Source organism: Pteropus vampyrus, unplaced genomic scaffold (genome assembly GCF_000151845.1).
Source record: "Pteropus vampyrus isolate Shadow unplaced genomic scaffold, Pvam_2.0 Scaffold55, whole genome shotgun sequence".
Taxonomy (NCBI): Eukaryota; Metazoa; Chordata; class Mammalia; order Chiroptera; family Pteropodidae; genus Pteropus; species Pteropus vampyrus.
Window position 1 is genome coordinate 2,361,263 of NW_011888836.1, and position 20,972 is coordinate 2,382,234.

The 20,972-nt window shown below is 33.9% G+C and overlaps 1 protein-coding gene across 2 annotated transcripts in view; it reads right to left on the bottom strand.

Annotated features, from left to right (window-relative positions):
- The window catches only part of PSMA8 (proteasome subunit alpha 8), a 33,182-nt gene extending 21,607 nt beyond the window's left edge, over nucleotides 1-11,575 (bottom strand). Inside the window, exons 1-2 of one of the 2 annotated variants that reach the window (XM_011360403.1) lie at nucleotides 11,463-11,575; nucleotides 3,983-3,995 (exon numbers count right to left, since the gene is read on the bottom strand). In XM_011360403.1, the coding sequence (XP_011358705.1) occupies nucleotides 3,983-3,995; nucleotides 11,463-11,564 (115 nt within the window). In that variant the 5' untranslated portion in view covers nucleotides 11,565-11,575. Of the gene's footprint in view, nucleotides 1-3,868; nucleotides 3,996-11,462 lie in introns of both variants that reach the window. The other variant, XM_023530799.1, reaches the window with a different exon arrangement.
- Between the last annotated feature and the right edge of the window lie 9,397 nt (nucleotides 11,576-20,972).

Consider the following 20,972-nt stretch of genomic DNA (forward strand, 5'->3'; position numbering starts at 1 on the left):
GTGTGTCATCTAGTGCTTTCAACTTTATGCCACAATTTTACCTTGCAGATACTATCATAATGTAAAATTTCTACTATTAAGTGGAATTCCACATGCTACATGAAAAACTGTCTTTTTAAAATTCTTTGATTTTTTTTTTTCCTAAGGGCTGTTTTCCTAACATTAAAAGCACACTGTAACAACAACAACAAAATGTGATTTTTTTCCAAAATGAAACTGTATTTCTGATATGTGCCCATTATAAAATATTCCAACAGAGGGAATAAGAGGTACCATATAATTCCATAATATATAAACAAAACTGTTATTTATATTCTTTAGCAATCTATTTTTAATATATATTATGGATACATGTCAACACATACAGATCTTACTACCTCCTTTTTTACCTGCCACTAAATAATAATGATGATGATAATGATGGTGGTGATGATAATGAAGTAGTAAGAGTAGTGGTAACAGTTATATTTTTTAAATACTCACATATGCCAGACGCTTTAAACGCTTCTTATGTATTAACTCACTTAATCCTTGTAATAAATCAATAAGGTGGATACTATCATTAACCTCATGTTACAGATGACTAAACTGAGGCAAAGAGCATTAAGTACCTTGCCCACAGTCACAGGTGTAGTGGATACTGAGTCTGTCATAGAATCCAGTTGGTATGATTCCAGAACTTGTATTTTTAAGCAATTGCATGGATGTACCATGACTCATTATACCAATTCCCTAATAATAGACATTTAGGTATTTTCCATTTTCAAAAATCAATTAACATGTAAGGAGAATATTAGTAAATACTTATTTTACTCTGCCAAAAGTTATATACATTTAAAAATTATCTTTATATTAAAGTCAGAAAGGTATATGTACCAGAAATTACAGCATTCCATCATTTATATTAACATCATTCCTTTTAAAAAAAATTTTTATTGTAGTAAAAAATATATCAAATAAAATTTACCATTTTAACCATTTTTATGTATAGGTCAGTGGAATTAAGTATATTTGCACTGCTAGGCAATCATCACCATCTATCTCTAGGACTTTTTATCTTTCCAGACTGAAACTTCAATGTATGAAACAAAAGCTTCTCATTCCCTCTACCTCCAACTCCCCTTGTAACTGCCATTCTACTTTGTGTCTTTATGAATCTGACTACTCTAGGTATCTCATATAAGTGGAATCACATAGTAATTGTCCTACTGTGACTATTTCACTTAGCATAATGTCTTCAAAGTGAACTTTCTTGACTTATTCCTGATCTTCAGAGAAAAAGTTTTCAGTCTTTCACCATTAAGTACGATGTGCACTATGGGTTTTTCATATACGTCCTTTATTATGTTGAGGTTATTTTCTTCTACTCCTAGTCTGTTGAATTTTTTTTTCATCCTCATAGGCTGTTAAAGTTTTTCAAATTCTTTTTTTACATCAATTGAGATGATCATGTAGTTTTCCCCTTCGTTGTATTATAGTACCGTGATTTTCATTTGTTGAACTATCCTTGCACTCCAGGAATAAATCCCTCTTAGTTATAGTGTATAATCCCTTTAATATGCTAGAATATGGTTTGCTAGTATTTTGTTGAGGATTTTTATATCAATATTTATAAGGAATATTGAACTGTAGTTTTCTTGTAGTATCTCTGTCTGGTTTTGGTATCAGGGTAATGTTGGCCTCATGGATTAAGTTTGAAAGTATTCCTTCTTTTTAGATTTTTTGGAAGAGTTTCAGAAGGATGATTAACTCTTCTTTAAATGTTTGGTAGAATTCACCAGTGAAAACATCTAGTCCTGAACTTTTCCTTGTTGAGAGGTGTTTGATTAATGGTTTATTCCTTATTTATTATACATATGTTGAGATTTTCTATTTCTTTTTGAATAACTTCAAATAATTTGTACTCTTCAAGGAATTTCTCAATTTCTTCTGGGCTAACTCATTTGTTGGTGTATGACTGTTCATAGCACTCTCTTATATCCTTTTTATTTCTGTTAACATCATTAGTAGCATACCCCTTGTCATTTCTGATTTTAGTCAAGCCTTCTTTCATTCTCCGTCCATCTGACTAAAGGTTTATCAATTTTGTTGATCTTTTCAAAGAATCAATTCTTGGATTTGTTGATTTTTCTCTACTGTTTTTCTCTTCTCTATTTTATATATCTCTGCTCTAATCTTTATTAGCTCCTTCTTTCTGCCAGTTTTGGGTTTAGTTTGTTCTTCTTTTTCTAATTCCTAAGAAGAAAAGTTAAGTTGTTGAAATGAAATCTTTTTAAATATAAGCATTTATAGCTATATATTTTTCTCTTATCATGGTTTTTGGTGTATCCCATACACTGTGCATGTTGTGTTTTCATTTTCATTTGTCTCCAGATATGCTCTAATTTCTCATGATTTTTTTATTTGACCCATGGATTTACTAAGAGTATTGTTTAATTTCCACATATTTATTGATTTTCAATTTTCCTTCTGCTGTTGATTTCTAATTTTATTCCATTTTGACTGGAAATGATACTTTGTAAGATTTTAACCTTTTAAACTTTATTAAAACTTGTTTTGTGGCACGATAATTCCTTTTTTAAGACAGTAAGATAAACATTATTTTTTGGTCAGTAAGGTTTTTTAACTTCAATATAAAATTCTGATTAGTAAATGAACGAAACAAAACACAACAACGCAAGAAACATGTCTTGTTTGCTATACAGATGCAAACAAGCACATGAAATTATGTTCAACGTCACTAGCCATAAGGCAAATACAAGTTAAACCCACAATAAGATATCACTATACACCTATACAGATGTCTAAAATAGAAAATAGTAACAACATCAAATGCTACTGAGGATGCAGAGAAAATGATCATTCATATACTGCTAGTAGGAATGTAAAAGAATACAGCTGCTTTGGAAAACAATTTGGCAGTTTTTTATATAACAAAGCATGCATTATCATCTGACCCAGCAATTATACTCTTGAGCATTTACCCCAGAATAAAAACCTATATTCACATAAAAACCTGTACATGAAGTTCACGCCAACTTTATTTATAATAGGAAAAACTGGAAATCATCCAAATGCCTTTCAGCAGGTGAAGGACACTGTACCATGGCAAACTATTTAGCAATAAAAAGCAACAGGTTATTGATATATGCAGTAACTTGGATGAATTGCAAGGGTACTATGCTGAATGAAAAAAAAAAGCCAATATGAATCGGTTATATACCATACGATTCTATTCATATAGTAGTCTCAAAATGACAAAATTATAGAGATGGAGGAGAGAACAGTTTAGTGGTTGCCAGAGGTTAGAGTTGTGGAGGAGGAATAGCATGGATAGTGGTAATGTAAGAGTTGTGTATCTTGATTATGTTGATGGCTACAGGAATCTAAACGTGTGGTAAGTCTAATAAAACTACACACGCACACATGCACAAATGAGTGCATGTAAAATTGGTGAAATCTGAATAAACTCTGTAGCTTGTAACAGTGTTTACCGGTTTTTGAAGATGTTACCATTGGGGAAAACTGGGTAATGGGTAAAGGAGACTACTCTATTTTCTTGTAATTTCCCAGTATCTAAAATTATATAAAAATAAAGTTTAAAAAGAAAACAACTACTTAAAGTTATAATTAAGGTAATATAACATATACCTTCTAACATTTATGTTTTATCAAAGCTAATTATCAGAAATCCTGGTTTACAGAGTTATGATTTTCCAGAAAAGATAAGGTATATTTTTGCAGTTAATAAGAAATGTAGTATAACTCCATATGTTGTATAAATACAGCACAACAGCTGTAGATAGGCCAAAGGTGTTACCCTACTACACCAAGATACTCTGTATCATTATTGTAGGTCAATAAGTACCTGCAAAAGCCATGCAGACATGGTCATCAAGAGCACAAATTTTCCTCACAGTTCTTTCATCTTGAAGCTTGGCAACAGATTTTTTTTCTACCCCGAGTACAACTATATCAGTACCTCGAATTCCAACCTGTCAAGTCATTTAAAAAACATAATTAGTTGTCAGTGTTAACATTAAATCAAATTATTCTAACACATGACTTATAGGAAAAGGCTTTTCCTTAAACATTCAATGAAAGTGAAAAAGTAGACTTTTAAGGAAACCATTGCATAGATCCAGTCTTAGTTTAAGTCCATTCCCCAAACTCAAAGCAAAAAAGAAATATAGGTAGAAATTAAATGTTGAAACTACATGAGTGTTCAAATCTCGTACAATACACCTGAAGATTTGCAATCTAAATATAGAACCATTTAAACCAAAATGAAAGAAGATGCTGGGAATCCATGTAGATTCCTTATAGAATGGGCAGTACTAGTACTGGTGGAAGAAGAAATAGCACAGAAAGTTAAGCAGATAACATTCTGAAATCTCTCTCATGTATCTCATAATTTGGAAGAACAGGAATTGGGGTCATAAGCAGCCAAGAGAAAGACCAAAGGCCCTCACCCTAGGTCATAGTCTCAAATCAAACAGAAATATAGCAAAAAGAATCACTACTGTTCTTCCCTCTAGCACTTCCCTTGGTAAGGAAATGGAAAAAAAATCTGAAGAATAATGTACAAGGGTAGTAGTTCCCAAACAGGGACTTCTGGAGAAACATGCCACATTCTCAGGGGTTCAAGAATAATTTATGAGAACTTTAATTCTGTATTACAATGGTAATCTAAATATTTTGATATTGGTATTTGTTTGTGATTGCCTTGTGGCCAAATGTGATATTACTACTGTTTTATGCAGAATAACTATGCAAAAAGGTGTGTTCTGAATTAGCATTCTGGAAGTAAAACTATAGAACAGATTAAATATAGAACTAGACATGAGTTTATATTTTTCAATTAAATAAAACAGAAACAATTTATTAAGGGTTTTGCTCTAATTGTTCCCTCACTTCATTCAAGTCTGTCAGTTTATTCAAGAGGCCTTCCCTAACCATCCTATCTAAAACCAGCAAACCCTCCCTCCACAACCCACCCTCACCTAATAGGCACATGTTGAATTTCATACCCAACAGGGAACATGCCTTCTTATTAAATCATGGGACATTATAACAATTAACGTATATTAAGACTCAAAGAAAAATTCAATATTTTCCCCAAATTGAAATAAATCAAATTCATTGATCACAAGACAACAAAATAATTTTTTTATAGCTCTCACCTAAACAAATTTTGACTTAATAAAGAAATTAAAACTGCCAACAGGCTGGTTCATTAGAGTGCCTCTGCACACAGGCGCCACTGTAGCCAGGGAGTTGTGTGCAGAGCTGACTTTTGGAGGGTTATGTTACAGGCAACAGGCACATCCCATCCCTGAGATGGTGGGGCCTGGAAGGAGGAGAGAAGAAAAGGAGGAAGTTGGGGGAGAGGTGCAGATTTATATGACTGGCCTCAGCCAGAGGCGAGGAAATGCAAGCTGAATATGTTGGCTGTGAAAGCCCGGGGGGGTCGCACCCCCAAAACAACCCCCACCTCGATCCCTGCTCCCATCACCTACAGCTGCCGTGGGCTACCCATTTTCCTCTTAGTTCATCTACCACCCCATTACCTATGTGGATGACCCAAATTCAAAGCATTTCGTATATATAATTTTTTTCTTTTCAAAAAACAAAACAAAACTGCCAACACATACAATCTAGAAAATGTTTATAATGAAAATTCTAATATCAAAATCTTTCGTATGTGGACAAAATTATGCTCAGAAGAAAATTCATAATCTCATGTTATAAAATGAAATAAAAAATTAAAAGTTCATTCAAGAAATCCATAATGGAATAAAAATATTTAAGCTAAGTTTAAGGAAAGAAATAAAGATAAACCAGAAATTAATGATTCAGGAGAAAACAAAAAAAAAAAATGATAATACCAAAAGATAGTTTTAAAAAGAAATATTTTTAAAAGATGCCTCAGTTAGCATAGCTAAAAGGCAGAAAGAGTAAAAAAAAATATATGTATATATATACATATATATATAATCAAGTGAGAAAATGGAATTTAAAAATTAGAACCCTAAATTAAGAAATTCAAAAACCTGACTGAAAAGGATGACAAACTAGAGTAATTAAAAACTGCCCATACTGACTTAAGAAAAGAAACTCAGTCTTACTAACAAACATGAGATAATTTCAGAAAAGAACTATTCCTCAAAAACAAGTATCAGAAGTTTCATGAATGAATTCTTTCTAATCTTCTGTTATGGGTAATTCCTATGCTATTTCAATTATTCTATGGTATAGATCAAAATGGAAATGTTCCTCTTTTTAGGAGAGCTATGTAACAATGTTAAAATCTGACAAATACAACACTTTCTAAATAAAGAAAAATGCCAAGGATTTTCACTTAGCAAAGCTGATGCTAAAAATTCAAAACAAGATATTTACAAATAGAATCCAGAATTATAGGAAAATAGCAATATATTACAAATGAGTGTAGTTTATTCCAGGAATTTTAGAAATATCAATAAAAGCAAATATTTTAATATAAATATCATAGTGGATAGTAGAGAACTGTTATTCTTGGCCTTCTGATAATAACAGTACTTCAACTGTTCTTGGAGAAATACTGAATCTTTAGGTGGGGCTGTAATGTAAACCAGTCTATCTAAATTGTAAATCCTTAAAGTTTTACTGGAAATATTTGGAAAACAGGATAGTTCTTTCTGTCATACAAAGAGCTTGGAGTGTGGAGCCTAGGGCTATTTAGGAGTCACCACTTAGAGAGGTCTTGTCTGAGAGTGAAAGTAACAAGTCGAAAGAGGAAGGGATGCAGACGGAGAGGAAGGGAGAGAGAGATACACACAGAGAGACGCATCAGTTCTGCTGACATCATTTAAGATCCTAGCAGCCACTGAATTGAGCCTGAAAGCAAGGTTTACCCTTGCTCCCTTTGGGTACTTGATTCAGTAGATTCGCTTTTTTGCTTAAATTATTGTGAGCTGTATTTCTGATGCTTGAAACTTAAATAGTCCCAAGTAAAACAATTCCATAGTAAAAATTAAATGATAAAAGCTACAAAGGCATTTGATAAAATTTAATATCCACACCTAAATTAAAAACAAAACTAGAAAAGCAAAGGAACAAAATGTTCAGTCACCATCTCTTTGTAACCTAATCTCTGAAGTGACATCCCATCACTTTTGCCTATACTATGTCTTAGAAGTGAATAACTAGGTTCTGACCACATCCAGGGGAAGGTTTACACAAGGGCATGAACACCAGAAGATGGGGATCACTGGAGGCCATTATAGAGGGTGCCTCCTAGAGTTCCCATAAGCATCTCAATCTCAGGTATCATCCCCTCACACTTAGTGCTTCATATTCCCTAGAAAATGGCACTCTGTTGGTGAAATCCAGAAACGGAAGCATTATCTTTGATTTCTCCTTCTTCAATACCTTCTTCTTTCCTTCCCCTGTCTCTATAACACCATCCAAATAATCATCAGATTGTATAAACTCTACTGCTAAAGTTTCTCTGAATTCTGCCTTATTTTCATTTCTGCTCCAACCTTAGTAAAAATGACTAGCATCTTTCATCTGGACTACTTCCATAGACTCCTATGTGATCTCTCTGCTTCCAATCTTGATTTCATCCAATTCACTGACCACACTGTCACCTGAGACTCTTTGAAAAATAAAAATATGAAAAAAAGGAAAATCTGAATGTGGCACTCTTCTACTTAAAATCTGTATTAATAAGGACCATTTATCACTAGGTAAACTAAGCACATAGCTGGACTTGGGACAGAAGGATCTACGGACTGTAATATTTACTCTTAATGCAGAGGACTTCTTTAAACAGAAAAATAGATGGCCACCAGCAACTTGGACTCACATTCTAACAGTCTCTCAGAGAAAAAAGCTACCATTATCTCCAGTTAGAAAAGCCCTAAGACTTGATTTATATTGGCTAGATTTGAATCACATATTCATCATTATGACCAGGATAGAAAATTATGATTCTACCTGGGTCATGTGAGTACCTCTGTGATTGGACAAATTCAGTCTGTTACTAGAAAGAAAACACCAATAATCTAGAGAATGACAATAACCACATCAAAACTCTCAAGGCATCTAATTCTCTTAAAGGCATTCCATTATCTAGCCCATTTCTAGCTTCATCTTGTCCAATTCTTCCATTGCTTCAGCAATTCTGAATATAGTTGCCCTTTGCTGCTTGGTCTCCCCACATGCTATTTCCTTTGTCTAAAATATTCTTCCTTCTTTTCCCTTCCACTTTTTTTACCTGGTTATCTTTCATCTCTCAGGTGTCTACTTAAACATTACTTCCTCAAGCAGACCTCTCTAACACCTAGAGTTCCCATAATGCTCCATACTCTGACCATTATAATACTAATTTATGCTTTGTTGTTGATCATTTAACGTTACTCCTAGAGAGTAAGTTCTTTGAGGACAGGGATGGAGTCTCTTTTCTCATTATGAAACCCTAGGGTCCAGTACCACCTTTGGCAGATATAGGTGTTCAATAAAAATGTCTTGAAATAATAAATGAATGTGCTGGAAGACCACAGACACATTGAAGAAAAAAGAGAAAACAAAGGGATAGTACATAATAATAGCTACCAATAATAATAGTACTTGCCATGAAGCAGACACTGTACAAGATACTTAACATGTATTATTACTTCATTCAATTGTCACATGAACTCTATGAAGCATGTGCTATTTTAATGTCTATCTTACTGTTAAAGGAATTGAAGCTTAGAGAAGTCAATTGCCTTACATGATACATACCTGAGTTCTACATTTATGATAATGATAGCTAATTAATACGTGAATATTTATTGAATAAACTGAATGATACAATGAAGAGAGCAGAGGCTTTGGAATTAGAAAAAATTAAATGTGACTATAAGCACCATCATTTTCTAGCTGGGTACCTTCAGCAAGTTATGAAAGCTCTGAATTGTAGATTCGACAGACATAAAAGGGGATTAAATACTATTCTTAACATTAGATAATGTACATAAAATATTGGTATAAAATAAGTATTCCTTAAATGTTAGTTCACTTCCTTCCTAACCCCTCCATTGTATATCATGTAGTCGAAATAGAAATTACACCATCTAGATTCTCAAAGATCTATCTAGTTGGTGTGAGAACACTATTAAATATACCTGAAATTAAAGAAATTTGAGGGCAAATAGTAAATACTGTACAATGCTCTGTTACAGATTATAAATTCAGATGAAGAGAAATATCTATGACTAAAGTGGAAAAGAGATGGCTTCATGAAGGAGAAATGTGTGCAGATCTTAGAAGATAAGTAAAGATGGAGAATGGCAGAAAGAAAGGTATTTTCTTTTCTTCCCCCCTACAAGGGCAGAAGCATATATTAGTGAAACCATGAAGCTGCTCCCTTAATTAAAGAAGATGGATAAGGATTATAGAAGACATTGATGGCCAGACTGTGGAGTTGAGATCTGATAACATAGGAAATATGGAGCTAATAACAGTTTAGGGTCAGGGAAAGGACAGAATGAGGAATGATAATACATCTTTTTCTTGAGAACATCATGAAGGATTCATTTTTTCCACAAGAATAAAGATAATACTGCTCCAAAATGTTATTCAAAGATATTTTTCATTTGTAGAAAAGGGAACTAAGGCAAAAAGAAAACAGGTCACTTGCCTCACCTCATGCTGTAAGATAATCATCAAGAAGGAGGTAAAATCCAAGGCCTCTAATTGTGGCCCATAAAACTTTTTGTATTACTAAATAATATCATATTCACATACTGGTAAAAACTGGTTAACCTTGGCTTATTTATAACTCATATCAAATATCATTTATAGAAAGAATATTTTAATTCTTTGACATATTTTAATAAACGAGTGCCATTATAAATTCTACTCTATATAAAAGTTCATAGCACAAGGAAACAATGAATAACTCCACACAAAAGTGCAAATTATAATTTCAGAATCCTAAGACAGAACTGTCTCATCCTTCCAATGTATCTTTAAAAATGCCCGGTATAGGTATTTTTATATCCTTACCCTTTTACAGCTCATTACAAAGGAACTATCAATCAGTTCTATAGCATTCTTAAAACATTTTAAATGAGCCAATGTGGCTTCTTATTATACCCCCGTCTACTCCCATTACTCCTTTTATTTTAGGCTCTAAAACTTGGGCATTATTTTCTAACCATATGCTTCACGCCATGCTGGGGATTATATAACTTTTTGTTTTTATCAAAATAGTACCCTTTTGGTTTAAGCTACATCGGGCTTTTCTTAAATTTACAATTCTAAAAAAAAAATTACTTACAAAACAGAAGCAAAACTAGTGGGCCCCATTAAATAGAAAAATACTTTAAAAAATGATGTTTCTTTCTAGTGTTTTCTTTTACCACTTTTCATTTGATAGATTTATAATAAAAGTGAATTATTTCCTTCCATAACTAAGTTGGTATGGAAAGTGAGAGAAAATACAGACACTGTTACACTTGGAAATGCACTCTGTATTCTCATAACTAGTGTCTCAATTTCCAAAATGCACATGTTCATGAAATTTGAGACCTAAAAAATAGGATCTTTCTGAATTCGAAGCCTAGGACTTGGAAGGTTTGGGATAATTGATCTTTGGTCACCAGGGCACTTTTGTCCTTTTTAATTTTTATAAACCACTGTTATTAAATATAACTAAAAACTTGGCAGGAATATTACTGCTACCTTGAGTAAAAGTTTTTCAGAAATGTGCATAGGTAAATTTAAAGTAGGGTATAATCTCTCAAAGAATTTCAGTATTATTTAAAAACTAAAAAAAAAGGTGGCAAAACAGTGCAGATGCTTGGGGCTTAGAGACTCTAAAAGGCTGCCAAATATTTGGGTGCAAATATCAGGACAATTATTTTCAACAGGTGAAAATGATCAGTGGGTTAGCCGTTTTAACTATTTCCTCGCCAACAAGGATTTAACTTTACATCGACTTAGTCAGGGACAGGCATGATCAATTTTTACTTTATATTATAATTATGATTAAACAACAGCTCTGTATCCGAAGAAACTTACTTTTCCATCCCTATGTGAATTTCTAAGAAAGTGGACCGCGTGCATTCAGGTAGGCTGTTAGAGGTTGAAAGAGATCTTTTCTTTCCTTATTTCAGAAACAATATTTCTTCTAGAGTCAAGACTGATAAAACACACGCACGCACACACGCACGCACCCACATTTTGCGCCTGTGGTTATCGTTAAACAAAGGCAGCTGCACAACAGAAACCTACGGAACCTATCAACTTTTACTCCGCCACTTCCAGCCCAAATTTCAGAAACATTATTTCCCTCAATAAAAGGAACGAAGCAATTTTCACAAGTGGGTGACTTTCCTTCCTGTCCCCCTATACTGAGTAGACTGGGTCAGTGGGGTAAGGAAGGCCTGAGGCCAGGCGGGGCGGTGGTCATGAAGTTGCCCGCTCACCGCTGTGGATCCTTTCTTCACAGCTTCCTGGGCATATTCCACTTGGAAGAGGTGTCCGTCCGGGGAGAAAACAGTGATTGCGCGGTCATACCGAGACGCCATCGCTCAGGGCTGCCTTGATTCCCACTCTCGTCGAATGCTACCACAGCAGAGGCCGACCTAGGAGCCGCTCCCGTGGCCACGTGCTACCCGGAAGCGCTTGATCGGAACCCTCGGGAGGCCACCCGGAAGTGTGCCCGCGCACCTTCTCCCACGAGCTGCCCGGAAGTCCTCGAGCCTGCGGCTCCAACTTCTACTAAGTTTTCGTGCCCACCTACCTGTGAGTGCAGGTTGGCAGAATTTCTCCGCTACACTTAGTGCTGGGGGCATATTTTCCAGTTTCTCACTGCAGTGTTGCCCCAGTGGTGGTGTCAGATTATTACGGTTATAAAAATACGTCAAAGAGTAGGGTTTAACGAAGAGAACTTCAAAGAGCAGATTCCTGCCTCCCACCCCCAAACCTGTGGTAAACTAAATTTTAACCTCTTCCTTTGGCTTCAAATTCTACATTTCCTTCTCTCTTCCATTACCTTATGTCATTTCAACTCAAGGAAAGACATTGTAATTTACAAAATAGGGTGTTTTCTGCCTTGTTATAAAAATACAGAAAATGAGCAAATAGTTCTTTAAATAGAGCAAAGACTCCATCAAACTAATGCTAATGACAGGAATTAAGATAATACGATTGAAATCAAAGGAATGTTTTAAAAGTCCAAAGTATGCTACTTTAAAAAATAAATGCAAATTTAACTGTAGTGGAAAGCTGACCAGGTACAGCATTACTACCTGTGAAACAGCTCTTGTCTCTTTGTTCTTATTGGTAAAATGGGAATATTTAAAAATTAGTAGCAAAGTGTTGTTCTGAGGTTTAGATATGTTTATAGGCATAAATAACTTAAAATGGTGCCTAGCGAGTAGTAATAGCCAGGTAAGTTTATTATCATTACTTTCCATGTATTGTTTAATATATGTTGTTTTCCATTGGAGAGGACCTTAAACTTGAGGAAACCAATTTAACCAAAAAAGAAAAAGGAGTAATTATTTACAAAAGAGAAAAATTCGATTCCCTCTATTACTTAAATCAGGATTTTAGATGACTGCTGAAAGCACTTCATATATACCTCCATCTTTTTTAATGTTAGAAACTCTTGAAAAACTTGGTTCTACTGAAAAAAACAAGGATTCCTAATCAAAATAATTCACTTTGGTTACTGTACAATATTATGATAAACCAACATTTGCAAGAAACTTATTTAAGATGTATTGTGTTCTTGTTAAGCATAATTTTTTTTGTTTTGAAATAATTATAGATCATAGGAAATTCCAAAAATAGCACAGAGAAGTTCCCTGTACTCTTCACCTAATTTCCTCCAATGCTAATATCTTACTAACTATAGTACAGTAACAAAACCACAAAATGACATTGATACATTTCACAAAGCTTATTCAAATTTTAATAGTTTTATGTGCAGTTCTATGCAATTTATCATGTATAGATTGGCATAACCACTGCCACAGTCAAGATACAGACTGCCCCATGACCAGAAAGATCTTTTGTGTTGCCCACTTAGAGTCACACCAATGTCTCCCATACCCCTGGAAACTACTAATCTGCTCTCCATCTCTAAAATTTTGTTATTTCAAAATTTTTTGTAATCTTAAAAGTTCTCACTGCAAGAAAAAAATTTTGTAACTATGTGTGGTGATGGATGTTAACCAGACTTATTGTGGTGATCATTTTGCAATGTATATGTTATTTGTCAATTATATCTCAATACAAAATTTTATGTAAATGGTATCATACAGTATGTAAATCTTTTGTGACTTTTTATTTTAAGATGTAGATACATAGGAAGTTACAGTGACAGTACAGAGTGGTCCCTTGTACCCTTCACTCAGTATACCCCATTTGTTACATCATATAGCTATAGTACAATATCAAAACCATGAAATGGACATTGGTATAAAATATGAGTTTAGCTTTGATTGAAAGGCATTTTGAAAGTGTTATGATGTATTATAACATATACTTCAGAAATATAATATTGACAAGGATTAACACATTCAAGATTCACATTGACAATACAATTTAACAGTATGGCTTTGAGTAAGTATACTTCATTTCACTAAAGCTTAGTTCCCTGACCTGTAAAATGAGGTTAATAATACCTAATTCACAGGTTGTCGTGAAGAACAAATGTATTACTGCCTCTAGGGCAGTGCCCAACACTTGAAAAATAAGCGCTTGAAAATGTTAACTATTGTTATTAATCACTGAGTTAACTAAAAAGTTAGAATTATTCTATGAGAGAAATTTGTAAGAGTGAAAAGAGCATGAGCCCATTTATATATTTTTAAAATGTTTAAGTGTACAAATATAGAGAGAAAAGAGTAGAAGGACATACACCAAGTTGACAAAAGTGGTTTTCTTTGTAGGAGGCCAAGGATTGGAAAGCAAATGGTGAGAAGTTAAAGTTTTAAATTTTATATGTACATATGTATTGTTTTAAGATTTTTACAGCAAGCATAGCTTGTATTTATACCTACCTAATAAAAGCAACATCAAGAAACAGTTTAAGGTCTAGAGGCTTCCAGAAATGGCAGTCTTGATGGTTCGAACCAAATCTCCTATTGAGAACCACTAAAAATACTGGACAAAATTTATTTTTAAAATATATATGCTTAGTCCAGATAGCTAAGAAGGTACAAGGATTTGTGGTATCAAGATTCAGAATGGAAGGAAAACCCACAGGGGTAAGCCTAGCAATTTTTCCCTTGAGGTATTTAATGCCTAGTCCCAATGTCTCATTGAAAAGTGAAACAGACTTTTGATAGACAAAGAACAGAGTTCAAAGCCTATCAAGGTATGGGGGGCATGGGAAACACCTAGGCTTTTGTTTTGGACCCAGTAGACCACAACCCAGAAGTAACAGTAACATTGTGCAGAACCCTGTTCTCACAGGGGCTAGCACAATGTTTTGAATCCTCTTAATTCATAATTGGAATAAAGCAGTGTTTCTCAAACTGTGATCCACAGATCTTTGGAGGTATCCAAAAACCATTCAAGGGATTCACAATGTCAAAACTATAGTGATAAAGCTAAAACAGTAGTTGCCCTTTCATTGTATAGATATTTTCATTGACAGTGCAAAAGAAGCAGGTAAAACTACTGGAACCTTAGCGTGAATCAAGGCACTAGTACCAAACGGTACTAGTACACATTATATTCTTTACCACATTGAGCAATGATGGAAAAAAAATGCCAATTTCATTTTAGAATGTTATTGAATAAACAATAAATTATTGATTTTATTAAATCTTGACTCTTGAGTACCTATCCTAATATTCAGAATGATAAAATGGGAAGTACCCATAAGGCGCATCTGGTGCCTTCAAAGAAAGATGGTTAGCTTGGAAAAAAGCACTTTTATAGATGTTTTAGTTGCTAACTGAACCAGCCCGCTTTGTTGTGGAACACCATTTATACTTGAAAGAATGAATGACACATAGTGGTTATATAGAGTTAATTATTTGGGTAGACATTTCTTAAAAATGAATAAAATTAGCCTGTTTGTTAGAAAAGCAACAGACAGTATGTTTTCCAAAGATAAAATTCAAGCTTTTAAGTGAAAAATAGAATTTTGAAAGACTTGTATCCATCACCATGAACTCGATTCTTCTCCATAATTGAAGACTTTACTAATGAGATTGGTGTTGATATTAAAATGTGATCTTTTATATAGTACTACATTTGGAAGATGCATAACTCAGTGAACCAGTATTTTCCAGTGACCAAAGCATGATACGCAATCATGCATAAGTAAAAGAGACATTCTTTATTATTTTATTTTTTCAATCAGTTGACATTCAATATTATTTTTATTAGTTACAGGTGTGCAGCATGGTGGTTAGACATTTATATGATTTATGAAGTGATCCCCCCAATTAGTCTAGTAACCACCAGGCACTATACATAGTTATAACAGTATTATTGACTAAATTCCCTATGTTGTATTTCACATCCCCATGACTATTTTTTGTAACTACCAATTTGTACTTCTTAATCCCTTCACCTTTTTACCTAGACCCACAACCATCAGTTTGTTCTCTGTATCTATGAATTTGTTTCTGTTTTGTTTGTCTATTTATTTTGTACTTTAGAACCCACATATAAGTGAGATCATATGGTATTTGTCTTTCTCTGTCTGACTTATTTCACTTAGCATAATACCCTCTAGGTCCGTCCATGTTGTTGCAAATGGTAAGATTTCAATTTTTTTATGGCTGAGTAATATTCTACTGTATATGTATACCACAACTTCTTTATCTAGTCGTCTGTTGATGGGCAGTTACGTTGCTTCCACATCTTGTCTACTGTAAATAGTGCTGCGGTGAACGTAGGGGTGCATATATCTTTTCTAATTGGTGTTTTGGTTTTCTTTGAATAAACACCCAGAAGTGGAATTGCTAGTCAAAAGATAGTTCTATTTTTAATTTTTTGAGGAATCTCCAAACTTTTCCATAGTGGCCGTACCAATTTAGAATCCCACCAACAGTGTACGAGGCTTCCCTTTTCTCCACATCCTCGCCAACACTTGTTTTTTGACTTATTGATGATAGCCATTCTGAAATGTATGAAGTGTGGTTTTAATTGTGGTTTTAATTCGCATTTCTCTGATTATTAGTGACTTTGAGAGTCTTTTCATATGTCTGTTGGCCATCTGTATGTCCTCTTTAGAGAAATGCCTATTTAGGTCCTCTGCCCATTTGTTAATTGGATTTTGTTTGTTTGTTTGTTTGTTTGTTTGTTTTGGTGTTAACTTGTATGATTTCTTTATAAATTTTGGATATTAACCCCTTATCGGATGTACCATTGGCAAATATTTTCTCTCATTCAGTAGGTTGTCTTTTTGTTTCGATGGTTTCCTTTGCTGTGCAAAACCTTATAGTTTGATATAGTCTCATTTGTATATTTTTTCTTTTGTTTCTCTTGCATGAGGAGAGGTATCAGAAAAAATATTACTAAGAGCAGTGTCAGAGAGTTTACTGCCTATGTGTTCTTCTAGGAGTTTTATGGTTTCAGGTCTTACAGTTAAGTCTTTAATCCATTTTGAGTTTATTCTTATATACAATGTAAGAAGGTGGTCCATTTTTATTTTTTCTGTCCAGTTTTTCCAATACCAATTATCGAATTGACTGTCTTAACCATTGTATATTCTTGCCTCCTTTGTCATAGATTAAATGACCATATAAATATGGATTTATTTCTGGGCTCTCTATTTTGTTCCATTGATCAAGGTATCAGTTTTTATGCCAGTACTGTGCTGTTTTGATTACTATAGCCTTGTAGTAGAGTTTGATATCAGGTAGTGTGATACCTCCAACTTTGTTCTTCTTTCTCAAGATTACTATGCTATTTGGAGTCTTTTATGGTTCCATATAAATTTTAGGATTATTTGTTCTAGTTCTGTGAAAAATGCCATTGGTATTTTGATAAGGATTGCATTGAATCTATAGATTGCTTTGAGTAGTATGTTAATTAACGATGTTAATTATTCAAAAGAGACATTCAAATTGCTACATAAACCAATGGATTTTAATGTAACAAAGTACTAAATGTTCATTGATATTTTAGATTACAAGTTTCAACTAACTTCAAGAAACTACCACTTTTTGAGTATTGGTCGAGTATCAAAGAGGAGCCAATGATTGAAATCACTGAATGATTGATATAAAGTGATCTTAAAAGGCTATAGAAACACTACTCTGTTTTCCAATACATACCTTTGTGAGTTTTTTTCCTGTTTCAAACAAAATAACACATTGCAACAGTTTGAATGTAGCAGCAGATATGAGAATCTAGCTGTATTCTATTAAGCCAGACATTAAATCTCGTTCTTGTAATTATTTTAAAATTTGGAAAGTGTAGGTTTTTAATAGATATATATGAAATGCATCAATATATAATGAATTTAATGTTTTCAAAGCATTAATTAGTAAAATGTTTTAATTTCTAATGTGGTAAATATTGATAGATATAACCCACATAAGCAAAAACTTTTTGAGGTCTTCGATTATTTGTAAGAGGTTAAAGTGTTTCTAAGGCCAAAAAGTTGGAGGTACTGGGATAAAGCATTGCTAGTGTGTCTAGATGATTAGCTGCTTGCCAGAACAAAAGCGAATCCCCTGTAGAGGAAGAAAATACCATGCAGAACCTCAGGTAATTGTTGCAGTTTTTCATGTGCAATATCCTATGCTCAGTTAAAATGAACTATGCACACAAAATAAATGGTGTGAATAAAGAACAAAGGAAACAATAGTCATTGGGAAACAGACTAATATAAAATTTAGACAATGGAGTTATCAATTGCAGATTTTCAAAACAAGATATATTCAAGGGATCAAAGACAATATCAAGATTTTCAGCAGCGACTAGAACTATCAATAAAACACTGGAAATTGTAGAAATGAAAACTGTTTATTGAGATTGAGAACTAAGTAAATGGATTAAATCTGTTGTTAACAGATTAAACCTAGTTGAAGAGAGAAGTAGGGAAGTAGAAGATAATTAAATTACATATATATGTACGTACGTACGTACATACATACATACATACATACATACATACATACGATCTCTTTATCAAAGCAGAAACACTTGGCCCAGGGTTAGTATCACTTGTGACCCTATGAAACATTTAAGAAAGAAATAACATCAATCTTACATAAAGTCATCACAAAACTAGAAAGACTGCTTTCATTCTTGTTTTATGAAGCAGCATAACTTTAAGAACAAGTCTTCGTGTAGATTATATATCTTCATTTCTTTGGGTAAAGGGATAATAACCAAGAGTACAACTGCTGGGTCATATGATAAGTATATGTTTAACTTTATAATAAGTTAGTTGTTTTCTAGAGTGGTTGTATTATTTTGTACTTCTGCTAGCAATGTGTGAATGTCCCAGTTGTTCCACTATAACTCTCCATCAAAACTTAATGATGTTACTCTTTTTAATTTAGCTGTTTTAGTGAGCATAGAGTGGTTTCTCAATGTGGCTTCCCCTCCCCCGCAGCTTTATTGAAATATAATAGACAGTTTCTCATATTCACATTGTACAATTCAATGAGTTTTTTCAATTCCAGTTGGCATACAGTATTAGTTTCAGTTGTACAGCATAATGATTAGAGATCTCACAAAATGATCACCCCACTAAATCTAGTATCCCTCTTCCCCCTACATATTACAACCTTAACTATTTTCCTTATGCTACACTTTATATCTCCACGTCTATTTTGTAACTATCCATTTATACTTTTTAATTTCTTTGCCCTTTTTCACTGTCCCCCACAAACTCACTCTCATTTAGTAGTCCTCAAAATATTCTCTGTATCTGAGTTTGTTTCTGTTTTTGTCATCGTTGTTGTTTGTTTTGTTCTTAGGTTCCACATGTATGTGAAATCATATGATAGTTGTCTTTCTCTATCTGACTAACTTCATTCAGTGCAATACTCTCTAGGTCCATCAAGGCAATATCTTTTCCCATCCCCTTCCTCTTAGCCTCTGTGTGTCTTTTAATCTGAAGTGGGTGTCTCATAGGAAACATATTTAGGGATCTTATTTTCTTATCTATTCAGCCACCCTATCTTTTGGTTGGAGCACTTAATTCTTTTCCATTTTAGGTACTTGTTGATAGGAATGTAGTTATTACCATTCTTTATTCCTTTTTTTTTGATATATGATTTTTATTTTTAAAGAAATCCCTCCAACATTTCCTGGCTTGGTGGTGATAAATTCCTTTAGCTCCTTTTTGTCTAGGAAGCTCTATATCTGTCCACCAACTCTAAACAATAGCTTTGCAGGATAAAGTATTCTTGGTTATAAATCCTGAGTTTTCATCATGTTGAATATTTTGTGTCAAATTCTTCTGTTCTGCATAGTTTCTTTTGAGAAATCAGCTGTCAGTCTAATGGGTACTGCCTTATAGTTAACTAACTGCTTTTCTCTTGCTGCTTTTAAGATTCTCTCTTTGTATTTAACCTTTGGCATTTTAATTATGATGTGTCTTGATGTGGGCCTCTTTGGGTTCATCTTTCCCGGGACTCTCTGAGCTTCCTGGGGTTGTATTTCCTTCACCAGGTTAGGGAAGTATTCCATCATCATTTCTTCAAATAGCTCTACAACTTCTTGTTCCCCTTCAGGTACCCCTATGACCTGAATGTTTTTACATTTAATTTTGTCCCATAGGCTTCTTAAATTGTTATTATAGTCTTGGCTTCTTTATTCTTGCCATTCTGATTGGGTGTCCTTGGCATCCCCATCCTTTATATCAGTGGTTCAATCTTCTACTCTGTTGAGTTCCTCTAATAATGTGTCCTTCATTTCTGACTGGTTCCCTTTTATAATTTCCGTTTCCATTTTTATGCTTTTAATCTCTTTGTTAAAGTTCTCACTGAGTTCATCTACAGTTCCCCTAAGTTCATTGAGCATCTTTATAAGCAGTATTTTGAACTCTGCATCTATTAGATTGCTTGACTCCATTATTCCTGGATCTCTGTTCTTAGTTAAGCTGTATTTACCAAGGAGGCTTGAGAGTAAAGTAGGGTCCCTTTAAAGTGTCTTTTCTTAGGGAGATGATTTGTCTTTTTGGCTGGACCTTTACTCTAGTGCTTCCCAAACAATTTCATGTGATGGTCACATAGAAAATAATGGTATTTTTATGGCAAACATGGTATGACAGAAAAGACTGGTTATCCATGCCTGGAGCCCATCAGTACCCTAGGCCCTACTCTGCTACTCTGAAGGAATAAACAAACACCTTGGGCTGACCTGTTATCTATTTGTAGTTGATTTCCTTTTCTATTTTAGGGAGCTGTAATTTAAACAAAAAAGGTACTTCCTGGGTACCTCCTTGGAATAGAAGGCCCCTTGGCATTTAAAAAAATATTTTTTTGTTGGGCTATAGAAATTCAGTCAACTGTTCCTACTGGTTCATGTTGCTCTTTAAGAGTTCATTGCAGTCTGCCAAGCAGATAGAACTGGGGCAGTAGGACTGTTTTTCATTTTTCCTACTGAAATATCGTTCTTAACTACTAAGGTACCTTTACGTAAACATCAAGACAATGACAAAAGCCAGGTGTTGGACAGACAATGCGAGTGGTGGACAAGACTTAGTTTCTGAGTGCAATAGTTTTTCCAATTTGATGCGATTACATTAAATCTAATTATACTAGAGTTCTCTTTCAAGGTTTAGTGAAAGACAATAATTCATAAGAATAACTACTATTAGGAGTATAAATTCTCTTCCTTTTATTCTTAGTATGGCTTGATTTTTTTCATTAGGTCTCTATTTAAATATAACAAAAAACTTCCCATCCTAACTCATTTGAGTGCCCCTGTCACTCAGTCCCTTGTTTGCTAGTCTTTTTTAGAACTTTATATATATATTTGTTTACTTGGTTCTAATCTGTCAG